Source organism: Gobio gobio (genome assembly GCF_949357685.1).
Source record: "Gobio gobio genome assembly, chromosome: 3".
NCBI classification, from domain to species: Eukaryota; Metazoa; Chordata; class Actinopteri; order Cypriniformes; family Gobionidae; genus Gobio; species Gobio gobio.
The window spans coordinates 63,022,463-63,042,424 of record NC_137099.1 but is presented as its reverse complement, the minus strand read 5'-3'; the positions used below and the strand labels follow the sequence as shown (position 1 = coordinate 63,042,424).

Sequence of the window (19,962 nt, the reverse complement as noted above, 5' to 3'; positions counted from 1 at the left end):
TCACCAAAGAGTAATGGAACATTTTTGATAAGACAGAGTGCCTGGATAGAGTTGAGCCCTATGCTATTTCCACTGTGCTCTAGATTAACCTTTGTAGGGCAATTTTTTTCTCTCCAAATATCCATAATCATATGAATATATTCTGGAGAGCATTTCACTCCGAGTAACAATTTTTTCTGAAAGATACTCAAACAGTAGTTTAATTTCAAATTGCACAACTCTCTCCAGGAGGTCATGCATCACATCTAGAGAATAGTTGTGGCACACATGAAAATACTGCAGACTATTGAGTGTTGAGTTTCTTTTGAGGCCATGTGTTGACTTGAGTTGAGGGTCAGATTCCAATTCACTGCAGTGCTGTTCATAAATTGTACGATCACGCAAAATAACCCTAAAATCATCTTCATTGTAAACTAACCGGACATCAGCTTTTTCAGTTAAACATAGACGACAGAAGTTAATGTCCACTAAATGATTCTGTGAACCCAAGGATTGAGTGCATCCCCAAGTTGTCTCCAATTACTTGACATATTGTGCCATAAACTCTACTCGTTGATATGGGTAGTTCAATACCATCTGACTCTAGAATCTTTATGTCAGGAATCAGTGGTTCCAAGATGGGGTCAAATCCATACTTTTTAACGTCTTGCACATGAAATAGAGCTATCAAATTGATATTCATCAGTCTTAAATTAAATTTTGGAGGTAGATTTCGAAGCACAAAATAAAGAGCACCAACCTTGTGTACCCCACGTTTAGAACCAAGAGGGTTGGCGGTTTCAAATTCATCGTAGTACACCTGAATTTGTAAAGCACTGGGATGTTTTGAGAATAACGGATGGCTCTGGAAGTAGCTTCCACCACAGAAGTCCTCAAAATGTGATTTCTGCCTTCCTGTAAATTCTGTCAGCAGTGTACATACATCTTCATTTCGACACATACATTTTAATGTTTCCAAAATTGGGACATACACGTATGTTTCTTTTACTGGGACCTGATCATAACATCCAGTCTTTTTGTTTCTCCTTGTGTCGCATCTCATGCCAAGCACAATTTCAACAGGCTCCACAACACCCCATTTGTCAACAAAATAATTAGTTCTTTTAGTTTCGGTGTTAAACATGGAAAAGAGATTCTCAAAATGCCCCAAACTATCTTCGACAGCTGATCTGACAGGGTTATTAAGAGGAATGACAGAAATCACATCTTGACGAGTTTGGCTATGCAGTTCCGTGGTGAGGTCCTCAAGGTCTGAAACAACTGATGATACCAAGCTATTGGCTACTCCATTGCACTGTAATTTGGCCACAATTGAGGCACATATGTCTGCCGTCTCTCTCCTGGAAAAGGTAACATTATTCTCTATGAGAGCAACTTGGGGATCACTTTCTTCGTTAAACAAGGAACCCGACTGATTATTAATATTTTGAGAGGACAGTTCACCAGATGGCAAATCAAAACCTGGACAAGGATCAACATGAAAACGGTTCAAATGCTTTCGAAAACCAGAATTTGAACAAAACTGCCGACTACAACCACTCTGGGCACATAACAACTTAAACTTTAACGAAGGGTAGAAACTGTGTGTGACTCTTAAATGACCTATCAAAGAGTGGCTGTTTGCATGCAAACTTTTACAGATGAAACACTTCAACATTTAAACTAATTTAAAAGCTTTGCACGCAGTTCCCTTACTCTAGGAGACTCACTTGAAAGACCAACGTCTATGTTGTAAACTGTGGTCTGGAGGAAGGTAAAGAAGTTGACCAGGGCTTCCTCGTAGGACAAGTTGAAGACATAAGCCGCGTTTCGACCGAAATTACCCGGAACTATTTGTACCAGGAACTTTTTTCCCAGGAACTTTTTCTCCCCCAGACCTGCTACTTTCTGCGTTTCCACCGCGGTCTAAAGTACCGGGGAGATTAGGCAAATTAGCCCGGTGACGTGAGAATGCGCGCGGCTGCTCCTCCCAGTCACCGACGGACATGAATCACTTTTGCGCGATACTGTCTGCAACAATAATAAAGTGGAGAAGATGCAAGCAGCGCTGCTTTTGCATACACATTACCAACACAGCTTATTTAAACGTGCACTTTCACCTGGTTTGACCATTTTAATGCAAAATGGGATGATGGGCAATCCAAAATCTGAATGTGTTGTAATAGCTCAATTCCAAAATATTTTCTATTAAAGGATAATGAGGTCAGTCATTCATGACAGATGTGTGAAAAGTTAATTGAATGAAAACAATAGACTGAATTTAGCGGTTGAAAGATTAGGTACTAGACTGCAAGTATTTATTTATCACAATAACATCTCTTAGCATTCACAAAAAAAAAAAAATCACATGACTAGTATTACAATATGCTTCATTAAATGCATAATTTTAGAGACTTCTTCCTCAAATTTGAAATGAAGCAGGACCACACTTATGGCTTCACTTAAGTTGTGGTTATAAGTTATTATACTACATTCACATAGTTATACATTTAAAAATATAATATTTGGGTTTTCTAGATATGTTTATGTGCATATTCAGAAAGACTTGCGAGCAGCAGCCCTTTTATCTGCTTCCAACACTACAATTAGAAAGTGGTTATATAGTTAGAATGTGGAAATTAAAAAGACACAGTGACATTTTACACATTTGACTTTATTTTAGACAGATTAGTTCTTACAAAATTAAAATAAGTGTGCAAAGACAAATAAATTACTAGAACAATAAAATGAAATTATAAAATGTGAAAACAACAATATAAAAAAGTGTATTTTTCAGTAACCTGTCCAAGAGCTGTGCCAACACGTACAATATATAAAGTACAAATGTGGTAGAGCAAATGCTTCATTCAAGCGGCTGGTCATTGTGGCTACTTCTTGAACGACTGGACAAACTGTCCAAGAACAGACAGAAACCCGGTCTGAAAGTCCCTCTGCTGCCGTCTGCTTTCTTCTGCTTCTGACTGGTGGAATGTCAACTCTTGCCTCCTCATCTCTCCTCGGCCTGGCTCTCCAGTAACAGCTGCATATATTGGTCAGGCTGTTCTTGTCCATAAGCTGCAGGACGACCCATCAAGTCACAGTCCCTTTTCCTTTTCTCTAAAAGTAGAAAAATTGCACAAACACATGGAAATTAATACACAAGGCAACCATGAAACAATAGAAACCATCAATTAATTATTTAAAGTGTTTTCACTACAAATAATGAACAATTGTTTGCCCAGCTTGAACAATGTCCAGTGTGCAATTTTTATCATGGGCAATTTAAGTTTACAATTAAAAACAACAAAACCATTAAGGATTACACATCAGTTTTTAAATATATACACATTTTTGTCAGCTTTATAACGTACTGGTGACCGCGGGGGAAAACACGCTGGTCTCCGTTGCCTGCGATTCATCAGGGCCACTCGTTACGTCTGGAAAAGCACGTTGAAAAAAGTTACTGCAACGTGTTTAAACACTGCAACGAGTTTAATAGATGATACCAAGATGAGATATTTACCTTCAACCCACTCGGATTCCTGGATGGTTTCCAACAACGCACTAGCCGAGTCTTTCGTTACCGCTGCCCTAGAAAAGGACGGTCTGTGTCCCAGCAACGCGTCCAGGCGGCCATACCACTTGTTGATACGCCGGTCGGAACCGCTCCGGTTGTTATGATCCTTTAATTTCTTGTAATCTTGTCTTAATTTCTTCAACTTCTCTCTGCACTGTTTTCCAGTGTGACTGGAACCGAGTCGATATCTTCAGGTATACCTTTTCATTGCGGGTCGCCGTTTCCAGTTCCCGCTGGATGTCCTCCTCCGCATATATGCTCAATAAAGCCTGAACCTCGTCGTCGGTCCATCGGTCGAATTTTTTGTTGAACTCCATTGTTGCAAAAAAAATATTTACTGAACGCAAAACCCACGGAACCCACCTCGCAAAAGACTTGTAAATATGGCGGTGGAAAAAAAAATAGCTGCGAGAGCTCAACCAATCAGCATGTTCAGCGCCCAAGTCCCACCCCCGAAAGTTCGCGAACTTTTGAAAGTCCCACCTCGCAAGCAGGGCCGTTTGGAGGGGGAAATATTTACCCGGAACTTCATTTAGACCCTGGTTCCTGCGGTCGAAACACACCGAGTTCCCCCCCAAAGTTCCTGGTTCCGGGGTAAAGTTCCTGCGGTGGAAACGCGGCTATAGTGAACTTTGAATAGTTCAAAGGCACTCAAGGAGCTGGTTCCAGCGCAAGGGATGAGGCGCTTGTCTACAACGACATAAAAGTGGTCGATCCTGCTCTTGATCCTTCCTGATCCCAGTAGGAATGGCTGGTGGCCCTCCCTCCCACTGAGATGGCCTTCAATACTGGTGCAGGACTGAAAAAAGCAAAAACAAAAATGAGATAAAAATTAAATAAACAGGGAAAAAATAATAATAATAATAGCGTGAAATGCATTAAACTTGGTACTGGTAACTTGCTTACATTCAAATTAAAAGATGATGAAGAAGCCTATATAACACAATTTAACCCAATATGTGCCAAACAAAACCAGTAGGTATGCTTTGTGTATTACAGTGAAAGGACAATGTCATTAAAAGGAATTTCACACACACCCCACCAAAAAAAACAAAAAAACATTTACAGGTACACCCTCAGACAAACCAAGCTATGTGACTGACTTACTTCATTAGAACACAAACAAAGAGTTGTACATGGAAATCCAAGAGCTGTAGGTCAATAAAATGCAAGTGTACACATGTGCAATCAGTTAGAGTCCAAAAGGTACATTTAGACGGTCACATTATGCCAGCGGTTTTGAATCCCGGTCCTGTGGACCCACTGCTCTGCACATGTTGTATGTCTCCCTTATTCAACAAACCTGATTCAGATCTTCACCTCATTAGGCAAGAGCTCCATGAGCTCACTCAAATGTAAATTGTCATTTTACACACCCTTAGGTTGTTCCAAACCTGGATACATTTCTTTGTACTGCTGAACACAAAGGAAGATATTTTGATGAAAGTTTTTAAACAAGCCGCTTTGGGCCGCCATTGACTTCATAGTAGGAAAAAAAAAAATATGATTGGTAATGGCTGCCCAAAGCGGCTTGTTTACAAAATTTTCAAAATATCTGCTGAACACAAAGGATTGTGTTCAGCAGTACAAATAAATGTATCCAGGTTTGGAACAACCTGTGGGTGAACTTTCTGGATGAACTATCCCTTAAGTGTCGCAGGTCAGAGAAACAAAATGTGCAGAGGGGTGAGTCACAAGGACCATGATTGAAAACAACTGCATTTTAGCGTTTATAACCCAAATTATAATTTAAACGTTCACAATGACTTTGCAACAGTATTGTGAGTTTTACCTTATGGAAATGCACAAGTCGGTCAACAGCCTCTGTTGGACTGATCTTAGTTTTCTTCCTCCCTGGAGGAGGTGGCAGGAGATGCAGCAGCAGCAGGACAGATGACATGTCACTGTCCCAATCTGAAGGAGTAGATGTTAAGGGGGTGGTGGGCAATTTAGGATAAAACAAAAACAAACATTAGTGCTCACAGTAACAAGAAACCAGAGCAAATATGAAATTGACATCCTCACAAATCATGCCAACCATTTTCAGATCCTTGTCCATCTGCTGCATTGAGAAGACACCGAATTTCTGCTGTTGAAGTAAGAGATTTGGCTTCGTTGATGATCTTTTGTTTGAATGCCGTCTCCCACCTCTCAAGAAACTTATTGGATGTTTCAGAATTGAACAGCAGAGCAAAGTCCTGATTTATCTAATGACAAAGCATATTACAAGAGGTTACTTGGGACTTTCATCCTTTACCACCAAAATGGATAGTGTGTGCATGTTGTTTGATAGGCTAAAAAATCATGACTGTGCAAATGAGATGAACACAGTAATTAAAGTATTTACTTGAATTCTTTCAAAATCTATCACTACGTATGAAAGGCATGTACAAGCAAGAGTCCAAGAAGCAATCATAACTTATAAGATAACATAACTTATAACATAAGTAACCTTATAAGACACTTAAATAAAATACAAGTATAAAATAATAAAAAAACATATATCTAAAACACACAAAACAATATTTGAAAAGGTGAATAAATGGTTGTATTTACCAATCCTTTTACATCCAAATATCTTGGAAAGACATCAAGGACGTCAGCTGATCTTTCAGGATTATGTACCAGTTCTTGTCTATGCTTAAAAGTTTCCTTCATCTTTTGCACAACTTCAGCTTCATCAGCTGTGTGGACAAGGAAAGAAATAGCCTCTCTGCATGCATCTCCTTCAAGTTGTTGCACATCATCTATCCTTCTTCGTCGACTTGGTCCTCCACTTTCAGTCATATCCAAGCGAACACGTTTTGGGTTCTTCCTAGACAAAGTTTTAATGCACCAGGAGATGAACCCGGTTCCCTTTTCTGGATCGTAGAAATGCTCCTGTCAGAAAGAGGAGAACACTTTGTAAAATCGGACGTCATTGTTACATTTAATAGATAAACTGCTATTGGGCACAACAAAAAAGAAGCACAAAACATGTCAAACTAGATTGTGTTACAATAACATCAATACAGAAGATTCTTACATAGCCCTTTGTTGAAAATGGGTCTCTCAGGCTAGGAAAGAGAGAAATAATGCCCAAGGCATAAGTTTCCCGCTGTTTGTGGGTGGGGATCCTCCTATAAATGTAAAAAAAAAAAAAAAAAGGGTTAATGCTAAACTTGACCTTGTTTTATACACCATTTGACACTGCTGTGTGTATTTCTTGCATCTGTGCACTGAAGCCTTTCCCGTGAATCTCTGTCATGTGACTGACAACAATATTAATAAGCTGCCGCCTGGTACTGTGCTTTAAAGTTTTAGTTGTCTGGTATTCTTCAAGCACTTCCTCACCACCAGATTTTTTCCCCAATGCATCTTGGACAACCTGATTAAACATGACCACAATACAGGTGAACACTTGAAGACTGCTAAAATGGTGAAAGATAATTATATGGACAAGTTAACCATTAGGAAAAACATGTATACGTACCCGTTTTGCCTTTTCAGTGTCTATGTTAAAACTGTTGCTGGCTATTGCTGTTTGATTTTGCACTGCTCTCTCTGTCTCTTCATGGTCAGTTGAAGAGAGTGAAAGAGTATCAGTGCATGTGCTGGGGGTTGAGCATCTTGTGGGTGAAAATTCTTGAGAGAGAAAAGCAAAACATAATTTTCATGTTTTCTCTAAAGGCATTAAATCAAAAAGGGCTTTATTGTCTAAATGTTCTTTACTTCTGAAGCAAGAACTTTCCATCACAAATCAAATTAAAGTGTTAGTTCAGCAAAAACTAAAATTGTTATTACTCGCCCTCATTCCTTCCAAATCCATAAGACCTTCGTTCATCTTCAGAACACAAATTAAGATATTGTGGATTAAATCTGAGAGCTTTCTGAACTATTCATAGACAGCAACGTCATTGCAACTTTCAAGGCCCAGCCCTGTACTGCGCTTGCTACGCGAAAAGCATAGGAGAATGACGTGGAAGAATAGAGATCGTCGAATAAAGGTGTCTTTTTTGTACGTTTTTGCGCACAGAAAGTATTCTCGTCGCTTTGTAACATTAAAGAGCCCCTATTATGGATTTTTAAAAATTACCTTACATGCAGTGTGTAACATAGCTCTAAGTAAATGAAAACATCCTGCAAAGTTTTAAATCTGAAAGTGCAGCGTATATAAAGTTATTGTCTCTCAAATGAAAAAGTCAAATCGAGTCGAATCATTAAAAAAATGTGGTGATGTGTAATGTATATTATGAGAAAATGAAACAAAGTTGACCTCTGATGCATGTTGTTGTCTGAAACCTGTTGTTGGAGGTCTTACAGGTTTGCAAGGAATGAGGGCGAGTAATTAATTTAAATGTTTCATTTTTGGGTGAACAAACCCTTTAAAACAACAATACAAATAGTAAAACTAAGGATACACCCTTGTCAGTTCTGATTCTGCTATATCTAGCTGCAGTTGACACTGTTAAAGGGATAGTTCACTCAAATGAAAATTAGCCCATGGTTTACTCACCCACAAGTCGTCCTAGGTGTATATGACATTCTTTCAGAAAAGGAAAAAAAAATCTGAGTTATATTAAAAAAAGTCCTGGCTAATCCAAACTTTATAATGGCAGTGACTTGTTGGTTTGTTTTTTAAGTCCATAAAAGTGCATCCATCCATCATATAACTGCTCCCCACGGGTCCGGGGGTTAATAAAGGTCTTCTGAAGTGAAGTAGCGTGTTTGTGTAAGAAAAATATCCATATTTAAAACCAGTGTTGGGGGTAACGCATTACAAGTAACTTGAGTTACGTAATAATATTACTTTTTCAAGTAACTAGTAAAGTAACGCATTACTTTTCAAATTTACAACAAAATATCTGAGTTACTTTTTCAAAAAAGTAACGCATGTTACTTTTTCACATTTATTTGACTGACAGCTCTCCTGTCCTCATGTTGGGAAAAATAAGTGGAAAGGCGTTGTGTGTACACATGAGGGTTATTGTAGTTCTAGACTAAATGTGAGCATTTACTCATCTCACTTGCACAATAAAGATTCTGTACTCCTCAAAATGAATAAAATCAGTCAAATGCAAAATCAGAGTACTCAAACCTCAAATATATAAATGTTAAATAGAACAAATATTTTTATGCATTTAATCTACCTTTATTGACCAATGTCGTGCTGCTGACCTTTGATGATTCAGTTAAGCCATGAGCAAAAATTACTAGATTTTTTGTTTTTATTGGTAAAACGTTTTTCTCCTGCGTCCTATTCTTCCATTATCCAGAATGGCAGCACATTTATACCTCAGCCTGAGGCCTATTATTTTTTTTTTTGCTATTAAAAAAACAAAACTAAAAAAGCAAGCCCAGCCCAGGTGAGAAAAAGTAACGCAAAAGTAACATAACGCATTACTTTTCTTAAAAAGTAACTAAGTAACTCAATTAGTTACTTTTTAAGGGAGTAACGCAATATTGTAATGCATTACTTTTCAAAGTAACTTTCCCCAACACTGTTTAAAACTTTATAGACTAAAATAACTAACTTTTGGCGGATCGCCATACGCAAGTCGACTTACGGCAAAAGAGTAACCCCTGACGCGATATACAGGAGCATCACAGATAGGGCTGGGCAACAAACTCAAGCCCCTCTTCTCTTATATCGAAATCCATTTCTCTTTAAAAATTCTTGTTTTAGACTCTAATTCATGACCGGTGTTTTGTTTTGCTCTATCCTCTGCGCTTCTGTGTTCATCAATACGCATGCGTCAAGGGTTCAAGGGTTACTCTTTTGCCATAAATCGACTGCAGGAAGCTAGTTATTTTAGTCTATTCATTCTTAAATATGTATTTTTTTCTTACACAAACGCAACACTTCGCTTCAGAAGGCCTTTATTAATCCCCCGGAGCAGTATGGAGCAGTTATAGTGCAGATAGATGCACTTTTATGGACTTCAAAAACAAATCAGCCATTCACTGCTGAAAGCCTGGAACAGCCAGTACTTTTTAAATACAACTACTATGTTATTAATCTGAAAAAAGAATGTCATATACACCTAGGATGACTTGAGGGTGAGGAAATCATGGGGTCATTTTAATTTTTGGGTGAACTATCCCTTTAACCACCTGATCCATTTGTCCACCTTTTAATCACTGGATATCTCAGGAACTCCAGTTCCTTGTTTAGATATTATCCCAAACAAATCTGTGACAATATTCAAACTGCTAAAAACTCATAAGCAAGTAACCTAATTGTATCCTGCTAATGCTGTAGCCTGGACTATTTTAGACAACGTTTGCATTTTTCTCCTAATGATGAATCACTTGTTGTATTCCTAATTTAAGTCACTTTAGAAAAAAACGTCTGCTAAAGATAAATGTGTTTCTGACACAAATGCATTGTCCCCAGAATAATTACACTGGAGTCCTTGAAAGAAAATCAAAAGTGTTATTATATACTTACCCTCAGACAAACCAGCAGAAATATTTTCTTCTGGACATGTTACAGTTAGGCATAAATGTGGACTGGCTTCAATCAATTCATGGAAGATGTCCTCTTCCACATTGGTGTCTGTGTCAAAAACTTGAAGAGCTGCAGTTCTTGCCAACCCAAATTTGCTCTTAACTGAAAAGTCATTTAACAATAGCGTGAAAAAATTATTTAAATTACTTTACAATAAGGTTACATTAGTTAATGGACTAAGAATGAACAATAGCCTACTTCTACAGCATGTATTAATTTTAGCTAATGTTAATCTCAACATTTACTAATACACAAATCCAAAGTTTTTTAACATGAATGAACTATGAACTAAACTGAACAAACAAACAGTTCTATTTTATGAACTAATACTAAAGTTAGTTAACACATTAACGTTAACAAATTTTACCTTATTTTAAAGCTTTAAGCCCTGTGCTTTGGACTTAAGTGGTCTTATACCTCAAGCATATAGTAACTATTTGACTAAGTTGCTATATGACTGCTACATAGTTGCTATATCAATATAAGTACGTTTCTAAGCAGTAGCACAAGATTCTTAACTTACCTTCATTGAGAAAATCTTGGAACGTACAATCACTGTGCAATTTCACAAATTTCTTCACACCTTGATACTGAACTTTCACCAGCATGACGGAAGCTGTCAAGAAAAATGCACATTACTTAAAGAAAATCCAGCGAGCTGCTGTCAGAAGCTCCATTTGGTCATCCCACAAATGTTAAATTAAAGCAGCACTAGGTAACTTTTCAACCTTTATAATATATTTTCAAGACTCTTGTGATGATACATCGACTTACAATAGGTTGAATGACACGTCTGCCATAGCCTGACGGGGTCTGTATCGTTTTTAATCATACTTTTAAACTTCGGGTTTCGGGTATTAACCCGAGAACAAAAAGAACTACAAAATTTGACCGATTTACGGCATATACGTCACTTCCACCACCACCCCCACTTCCTTAAATTCGGACGTGCGAGCCCAACTATCATTTGTTTGCCGAATGTTATAGTCATGGCCGAAGCAGCACAGAAAAATAAGAAAGCAAAGGTTTTGTCGGAGGAAAGCAAAAAGAGGAAACGAGAAAGTGATTGGATTAAAGGCAGGACGAGTATCAACATTGGTCCAGCGTTTGCTCGTTGGCGTGAGCTGAAGGAGGAGGGGCTACATTCTGGCAAGTAAATACATAAGACGTACAAAATCATATTTTAGGATACCTAACATGTCTGTGATATTTGTTTATTTGTCTTGCCTCCAGCTATAATGCAAATCGATTTTTCAAATTTGCAGATTCATCTATGGTAGCTTGATATTATAATATTGACGATATATGGTTATTACCTACCACTCAAACATTGAATTGAAGTATCATATAGATTCCGTAAAACGGTAACCAATAGACTAGGCTAAGTTCAGCAAATCGCCTCCTGCTTGATTATCTGATAATTTATCTCCGCTGCCTTTTACTTTGCAGACGAGAGTTACCGCAATATACTTCATGTAGCCTACATTCGACCATCCATGCACGTTCAAGTAACACATGCACGTTTTTTCGTAAAAAAATAAATAAAATATATATATATATATATATATATATATATATATTATAAAAGAACCGCGAGTCACTGATTGCTGCTCACTTAAACAGTCAGAGATTATTTATGGAACAATTGTTATACTAAAATATTGGACACACAAATGCATTACAATGTCTTATTTTGGCAGCACAAATGACGTGAGCCACCAGAAAGGGAATATGAATGCTGCTTTATTTGCGTTAATTTTACTAACAGTTAAGTTACACAAAGCACATAAATTACCCTGTTATCTACCCCTAAAATATAAGAAAACTTAAGTTTAAAATTGCTAACTAACATAAACAAATATAACTCTTACCTCAATTTTCCAGTGAACCAGCAAAATGGCCTCGAGTTATGTCGGAGGTCTGTCACGTTATCTGAAAGGAAATAATGTTAGCACTCTGGCAATGTTGAAACGTTCTAATATTATTCTGAATGGTAAAAAACGTAAACTAAACATGAAATTTGGTTAAATTAAGTAGTTATAAAATATTATACCTGTTTGAACACTGTCCTCTCCTCGTGGTCGTCCGCCATTAATCAAAAAGGAAGGAATGTGCAAGGACCGGAAATTGGATCAACTCATCACCAGTGTCAATTATGTCAACCTGCTGTAATTACACTGACTCCGAACACTGATTTACACTGCAAGTGTTGATGCCATTCAAATCAACACCAGAATCAACACTTTTTAACTCTGATAAATTAACACCATAAAAATAACTCTAAACAACACTGGATATTTTGCTGTGTAGTGTTCAAATTTGACCACTATAGGGCGGGGTCGTTTTGTGCCTGCTCACAAACCAATTCACAAAATTAACTGAATGCATAGCTTATATAAAACAATTGGATGACTAGTAATTTCCTACTACTTAATTCTGAAATTATTGGACCAAAAACCTCTGCACATAGTAACCTAGAATACTGTCTAACACTTGATGGCTGCTCTGTCAAGTCCTCGTCGTCAGTGAGGAATCCGGGTGTGCTCTTTGAGACCAATCTATCGTTTGAAAGCCACGTTTCTAGCGTCTGTAAAACTGCATTTTTCCTTCTTAATAATATATCTAAACTAGGGCTGCAACTAAAGATTATTTTAATAATCAATTAATCTGTCGATTATTTTTTCGATTAATCGATGAATTGGATTTTTTTTTTTAAACATTAATTTCCAATCCTTTATTCAAAAACAGAACTGACAGTGCAAATTCACAGTGCAAAAAATCTTCAGAAAGATGCACAGGTTGCTACAATAAATCTATAAATCTTTATATATATATATATATATATATATAAAGAAAAAATAATAATCAGAAAACTTAACAGGATGTTAGAACTTGTTCTCTACACTACACTCAGATGCACACACTCACAAACAAAATGTAATGGGTTTAGTTAAATTGTAATGCATTAAGAATTTCTCTAAAATGTCCAAACCCATTATATACTCCTGGAGAAAACATCTACTGTATTAACTTATTAATATGAATGATATTAAAGTTTAAACATGCAATACAGACACAGATTTAACTGCTGTGACATATAAACAAATATTATGTAACAATTAAATACAAATGAAGCTTATGCGCAAGTTCTGGCAGGAAGATTCAATGTTACGTCACTTATCACATTCAGACCTATCCAATCAAGTCATAATTCTCAGAGTATAAAAGATCGGTAATTAACACATGTCTGAGTTCACAGATGCTGACGCCAGCATTGCAGTGGACGATCCGGACGTTCCGTGGCGGTCGATCGCTGGTCCTAATGTGCAATACAGTGGCGTTCAAAGTCCATGTCAGCCTATCATTCTGTTCATTGGGCTGTCGCGGCAACAGACACGCGTTTAGATGCGGAACAATCACTTTCAATGGAGGACTATCTGGGCATGTTATCAAAGACACGGCTGTGATCTTCATCACCATTCTGGCGTCATCACTTCATCACCATTCATCACAGTGATATGTATATGATTATGCATTTCCGATATTGATCGGGTGTAGTATTTTTCTCTTTCTCAAATTGTCGCAAGCATGCGTGCACGAGACGCGCACCTGCTTGTGCGTTGCTCGTTATCGCTTGCTCGTGTTGTAAACTATCCAGTGCCTCGTAAATGATTCGCATGACACCGGTTACCGTTAACGATTGTATTTGGTTTAGAAAAGCTGAAACCGAACAGCTGGCACAGCATATTAGCCTCTATCGTTCTCCCCACGAATGCAAGGAATCCAACACGGGTTTTAAAGCGATATGCACCCATTAATCGGGGCTTCATGATTAACAGAAGTTAAGCTGAAATCGCGAATGGGTTCAGTGTTGTCAGATCGCTAAAGTTGAATTAACTATGCTAATTTGCTCAGCATATATATTTAAGTACAGCACCGACATCAGTGCTTGATCCGTTCTCATTCAATGGTGCTATTCATCTTGCAAGCGCTGTGAGTTCGTCACATACAAAATGCAATTGAAACTGACACCATAGTTTCAAGCTTAGAAGTGTTATGGGCCTGTCATCCAGCAGAGTACATATTTTGCTCAAACATACAGGGCACCCAGTGTTGAAATGGCTTCCTTGTGTGATTCAACATGGCTTCCTTTACCATGAGGAAGAACCGCAGCGTTCTGTGCTCTTATAAAGGTGCCGTTGCTTATTGCTTTAAAAATATGCGCTTCATATTAATAAATTAGTTCATTAAAGCAAACATGTATAGTAATTGTGCTTTTGTCTTTGCGTTACTCCAGTTAATATGACTCTATTCGTGTTTTATTCCGCTACTGATATCTGGATGCCTCTGTCTATTTTTAGGAACTTTAGAATTTAGTGCTATGTCTCATTCGGTCCTTCTGTACTACGATGCCATGGTTACAATTATGAATTAAACAAAGTGTATCTCGCTAGTACTCAAAGCACCATATGTCAAGTAAGGTTTGCTTAATAAACAAGGTTTGACTGGATATTCAATAGCAGTAATTTAATTCCGTACTCAATCCGACCCATTTCTCATAAAGATTGCATCCTGTACAGCAACTAAATCGCAGCACGGGAATACAATTATTCAAATCTTTTATGAATATAGTAAGTGAACAGAGTGCGTTTCCTTTATAGATGCATGAAACCGTCAAATGCTTCAGTTCAACATGGTTTCATGCATCTATAAAGGAAACGCACTCTGTTCACTTACTATATTCATAAAAGATTTGAATAATTGTATTCCCGTGCTGCGATTTGGACACTAGTGGAAACCGTTTCGGTCAATCTGACTAAACCAAATCATGAATCTATAGCATGTTCTACTCTTCGTTGGTCAAACGTGTGCACTAGAAGGCAGAATTGGTCAGTGAACAAGCGCTGAGCCATTCAATCCTGATTGTGTATGTTCCGTTTTGTGTTGGCTCCTCCATTTGGCCATTGCATTCAAGCGCTCCACAGACATTTACATTTACGCATTTGGCAGACGCTTTGGTTCAGGGCGACTTGCATCGTATTTAGGGTGCACATTTGGTATTTTGTCGGATCTTGCTTTCCCTGGGAGTCGAACCCATGGCTTGGCGTTGCTGGTGCTACACTCTACTGTTTGAGCTTCAGGAAAGACGTGTCTGTGATTGGCTACGGTCGCATTGTAAACACCAACATTCGTCAGTCTATCGAGACTAACACAATATACGGGGAGTAAATATAGTGTGACTGTTTGACAAAGTCTGCACATGTGTACTGATTTCTGCAAATGACGAGCTCTCTCGCAGTGAGCTTTTTGTTTTTCTCGTCACCAAAGCTGGCACACACGGTGCGGCTTATAATCATTGTGAATCGTTGCTTTTCAGACTGTGATCCTGATGTCACACTGTGGGAACTCCACTGCATTAATGTCAGACTGCATGATAATCAAACGCACAAGAATTTGTCTGGAGGTTACATCAACCCACTCACATTTGTTTAATTTACTTCAGGTTACAATTTTATCATGGCTGTTGGTGAGTATGTCAAACATGTTATCAAAGACACAAGATTTTAACCTGTGGTCAAAAGAATTTAGGATTGCGATATTTGTCTCAGACTGCCAAACGTGGACAGACAAAAAAAAAAAAAAAAAAATCTAAATCATCATACAGTATGAACTTGGCTCATCGTTATCAAACGATGACTCTCACATTGATTAATGTTTTTCATTGGTTCGGTTGCTTTGCAGGGTTCTATAGCCAGCTATGGTTTATTAGCTAGTAAAAAAGCGTCTTCTAAAACATTCTTATCCTTCCGCAAGGGCATTTGTTTGGTTTTCAATTGTCAGTTATGTATTTGTCATGCTGTTCTGGTTTATTTTCTTCTGCGGGTTCTCTCAACAGGTTCTGATGGCTAGATGGAGTTCTATCTAGCTGTGAGCTGGAGTCACGCCCAATGGTTTTGAATCCTCCAACTGCAGATGCTAAGAACTGCAGTTCCCCAACTCCTCTATGCCTAGGTCATTCTTTGGCTTGGGGCTGCTACGAACGCAGCTCAATGCGTGGAGTCCGCATACTCTATCAAGGTGCCGTGTACATGGTCATCCTCCGCATTATAGTAAAAGCAAGATCCGACTCAAACACTCAGCAACTTCAAGTAATAATTTTCATGCAAATACTGGCGGTGGCATGTTTTCTCCTTCATTAGTTAGTTAGTTAGTTAAACTTTATTGTCCTTAAAGGCAATTCTTTGTATAGACAGCAGTAGGAACAGTAGTATACACATACACATATTAACAACACAACACAACACATCAATTACCTTGAATTACAGAAAAATCGTTTAAAAACTTAATTGCCGCCGGTATAAAAGAATTTCTATATCTATTTGACTTACACAAGGGGAGTCTAAATCTCCGCCCTGAAGGAAGGAGTTGAAATTCAGCATACAATGGATGAGTAACATCAGAAAGCACTACCTGGCCCTTCCTAATCGTCCTGCACTCATAAATCTGTGAGATAGTCCTTAAATCGGTCCCCACTATCTTACTGCACATTGTCACAATGCTTGTCAGCTTCCTCCTGTTCTTTAAATTAAGGTTACCATACCAGCAGACGATGGAAAAACTTAAAATGGCTTCAATGAAGCATGTATAAAACATTTTCATAAAAGAAACATCCATGTTAAAAAGTCTAAGTTTCCTTAAAAAATGCATACGCTGAAGAGCTTTTCCTCTAATTATATCGGTGTTTTCCTCAAATTGTAATTTATCGTCGATTATAGTCCCTAAATATTTATATTGTTTGACTACTTCTACCTGCTGTCCCTTTATGATAGAAGGCAACACAGGTGCAGAGCTCTTCTTACGGAAGTCAATAAGCATCTCTTTTGTTTTTGAAGCATTAATATTTAAAAATGAATCATCACACCATTGAATAAAATTATCGATCACTGGCCCAACATCTGGCTCAGACTCAGTGAGAAGAGACACAATCACAGAGTCGTCCGCAAATTTAACAATGTGTCTCCCATTAAAAACACTACGACAATCATCAGTGTATAAAGAAAACAAAAGAGGAGACAAAACGCAACCTTGTGGCGTACCCGTGGAGGACATCAAAATATTCGACACCACTCCATTGACCCTTACTCTTTGGGATCTATTAGTTAAAAAATCCACCAGCCAGCACACAGTATTTAGATCTAGTTTAAAAGTATCAATCAATTTCTTTGCCAAAATGTGAGGCTGAACACAATTAAAAGCAGAAGAAAAATCTATAAAAAGCAAACGTGCATGACTTTTCTTGCCTTCTAAATGTCCTAAAATCATATTCAACAAGGTACAAGTGGCATCATCAACTCCTCTACCAGATCTATATGCAAACTGCATAGGATCAAGTGCTGGCTTAGTTAGGGTTAAAATCTCCTTCCTTACTATTTTTTCAAAAGATTTCATAATCAAGGAGGTTAATGCAACAGGCCTGTAGTCTTTAAGAGAAGAAGAATTTCTCTTTTTCGCAATTGGTACCACAATGGCATCTTTCCATAAACGAGGGACCTTAGAAAATTTTAATGATTCATTAAAAATAAATGAATAAATCCCTGAGAGCTGCTCTGCACAGTTTTTCAACAACCTACCACCAATGTGGTCAGGGCCTGGACTCTTTCTAACCTTGACCTGACTAAAACAGCTACGTACATCAGCCTCATTAATTTGAATTTTAACAGGAGTGTTCTGAGTCACAGAATTTCCCCTATATTCAGACAATTCTCTTGAAAAATCATGATTGTCAAAACGTACATAAAACGAATTAAAAACATCTGCTAATTCATAATCAGATTTCCCTCCAAAACTAATACATTTTCTCTTCTGTTTAGTTCCGATAATAGACTTCACTCCGTCCCAAGCTACATGAGACTTTCCATTTGTAAACATTGTTTCTATCTTTTCCTTGTACCGCAATTTTGCTAATTTCACCTCATTTCTAACTTGTTTATTGGCCTCTTTGTACCGAATACTATCGCCTTGTTTAAAATAAATATTCCTTAAGTTAATAGAATTTTTAACTTGTTTAGTAATCCAAGGCTTATTGTTTGGAAAAACTATACATTCTTTTTTATGAATTACCAAGTCTTCACAAAATTCGATGTAGCTAGTCACAGTTTCAGTAAGATCGTCTAAGTCAGTACATTCGGATTTGAACAAGTCCCAATCAGTACATTCAAAGCATCCCATCAACTCTTGAATTGAGTCTTCAGACCAAACAGGAACTAATTTCTTCTCTGTTTTTTCCCTTTTTAAAACAGGTTTATAAGTAGGGGCTAGATAAACAACATGGTGGTCAGACTTGCCCAAAGGGGCTCTTAATGACGACTTATATGCCCCCTTAATAGACCCATAACAAAGATCCAAACATTTTCCATATCTGGTAGGACAGTCCACATATTGTTCAAAATGTATAAGTGATGTCTTCATTTTACAATGATTAAAATCTCCCATCACAATATTAGGTGCATCAGGGGAGATGCTTTGAAGCCGGTGTACCACTTTACATAAAATATCCGAGGCATTTTCCACATTAGCCTTTGGGTGGATGTATACAACAGAAATAAATATTTGTGGAAACTCCCGGGGCAAGTAGAAGGGGCGGAGTGAAATCGACAACAGTTCAATATCGGGAGTACACACAGATTCTCTCAAAATCACAGACCTGCACCAACGCTGGTTAACGTAGATGCATACCCCTCCACCCAAGGATTTTCCCGTTACAGCGGCATCCCTGTCCAACCGCACTGGAACACCGAAGCCATCGATTTCCAAATCAGAGTCTAAGTCATGTTCTTTAAGCCAAGTCTCAGTCAGGGAAATAACACATGCATTTCTATAATCAGAAATAAACCGGACATTTGCTTGTAATTCGTCCAGTTTATTCCTGAGAGACTGGCAATTGGCCAGGATTATTGAAGGGAGTGGAATGCGATTCAATCGCTGTTTACGTAGTCTCTGCCGCAATCCCCCTTTCTTCCCCCGTTTCCTCACCTTCTGGCCAGCAGTCTTTTCTGTACGCACACTGGGAAACTCACTCCTTAAGATTTCTGCAGGCCAGTCGAGGATTTGATCCAACACGCCGTAGTCAGAAGCACGGAACTGCACAAGGAAGTCATGACTGTATTGAAGCCGCTCTCCGTTCCCACGCTGTCCTCTCGCAAAATAGCCGAGGAATAGGCAAATAATCAGCAGGTTCGCAAACGTGCGATACGTGCGATATATCATCATGATAGTTCAGTATACACAATCCAATCCAAAAAAGGACGAACAAGCAAACAAACAAACAGAGTTACTACGTTGACGCTACTGCTTCCACAGGTCGCCACAGTGCAGCGCCCCTCTTTTTTTTTTTTTTTTACTACTCATCAATCCTGTTTTCGTCAGTCTCTATGCCTTTCATGAATGTCTCTGTGGCCTAACGTGGTCTCTGTCCAATGCCTTCATCTCTGTGGCCTACTGCGGCTTCATCAGCGTGGCCTTCGTCTCGGTAAAAGAGGATATTTCTAAGCACATCCCTGCACCCCTAATCATTCTGCAATTTTTATATTCCCCAACGCTCTCCCATATCAAGGTGGTTAACTCACCTAGAGACAGACCTACAGACCATCTCCTCAGTATACCGGACATTCATTCAGGGTTATATGCTGCTACAACAGCAACTGAACGCAGGATTGTTTGGTGGTCAAGATGGTCGTCAGCATTATAATATCATAGAATGAGCAAACCTTCAGGTAATCTAAGATTGCCTATGTGTCTTGACAAGCATCAGGTAAGTTACAGTTTATCAATTAACTCCTAATACTTTTTCATGGGGTCTATCGAGACCAACTCATGCACCCACGCTGTCTTCTCCTCACTATGGGCTATCGCAGCC

General features: G+C 38.3%; 1 protein-coding gene across 1 annotated transcript; it reads right to left on the bottom strand.

Moving 5' to 3' along the window:
- Window positions 1-1,662: 1,662 nt before the first annotated feature.
- Window positions 1,663-19,313, bottom strand: LOC307124228 (uncharacterized protein; the record flags this gene model as incomplete). The annotated part of the gene is made up of 10 exons (XM_079813277.1): window positions 1,663-1,829; window positions 4,208-4,355; window positions 5,349-5,410; window positions 5,595-5,763; window positions 6,582-6,675; window positions 6,787-6,923; window positions 7,029-7,180; window positions 9,987-10,148; window positions 10,570-10,662; window positions 19,037-19,313. The coding sequence occupies 10 exons, from the start codon at window positions 19,311-19,313 to the stop codon at window positions 1,663-1,665; spliced, it is 1,461 nt and encodes a 486-aa protein (XP_079669403.1).
- Between the last annotated feature and the right edge of the window lie 649 nt (window positions 19,314-19,962).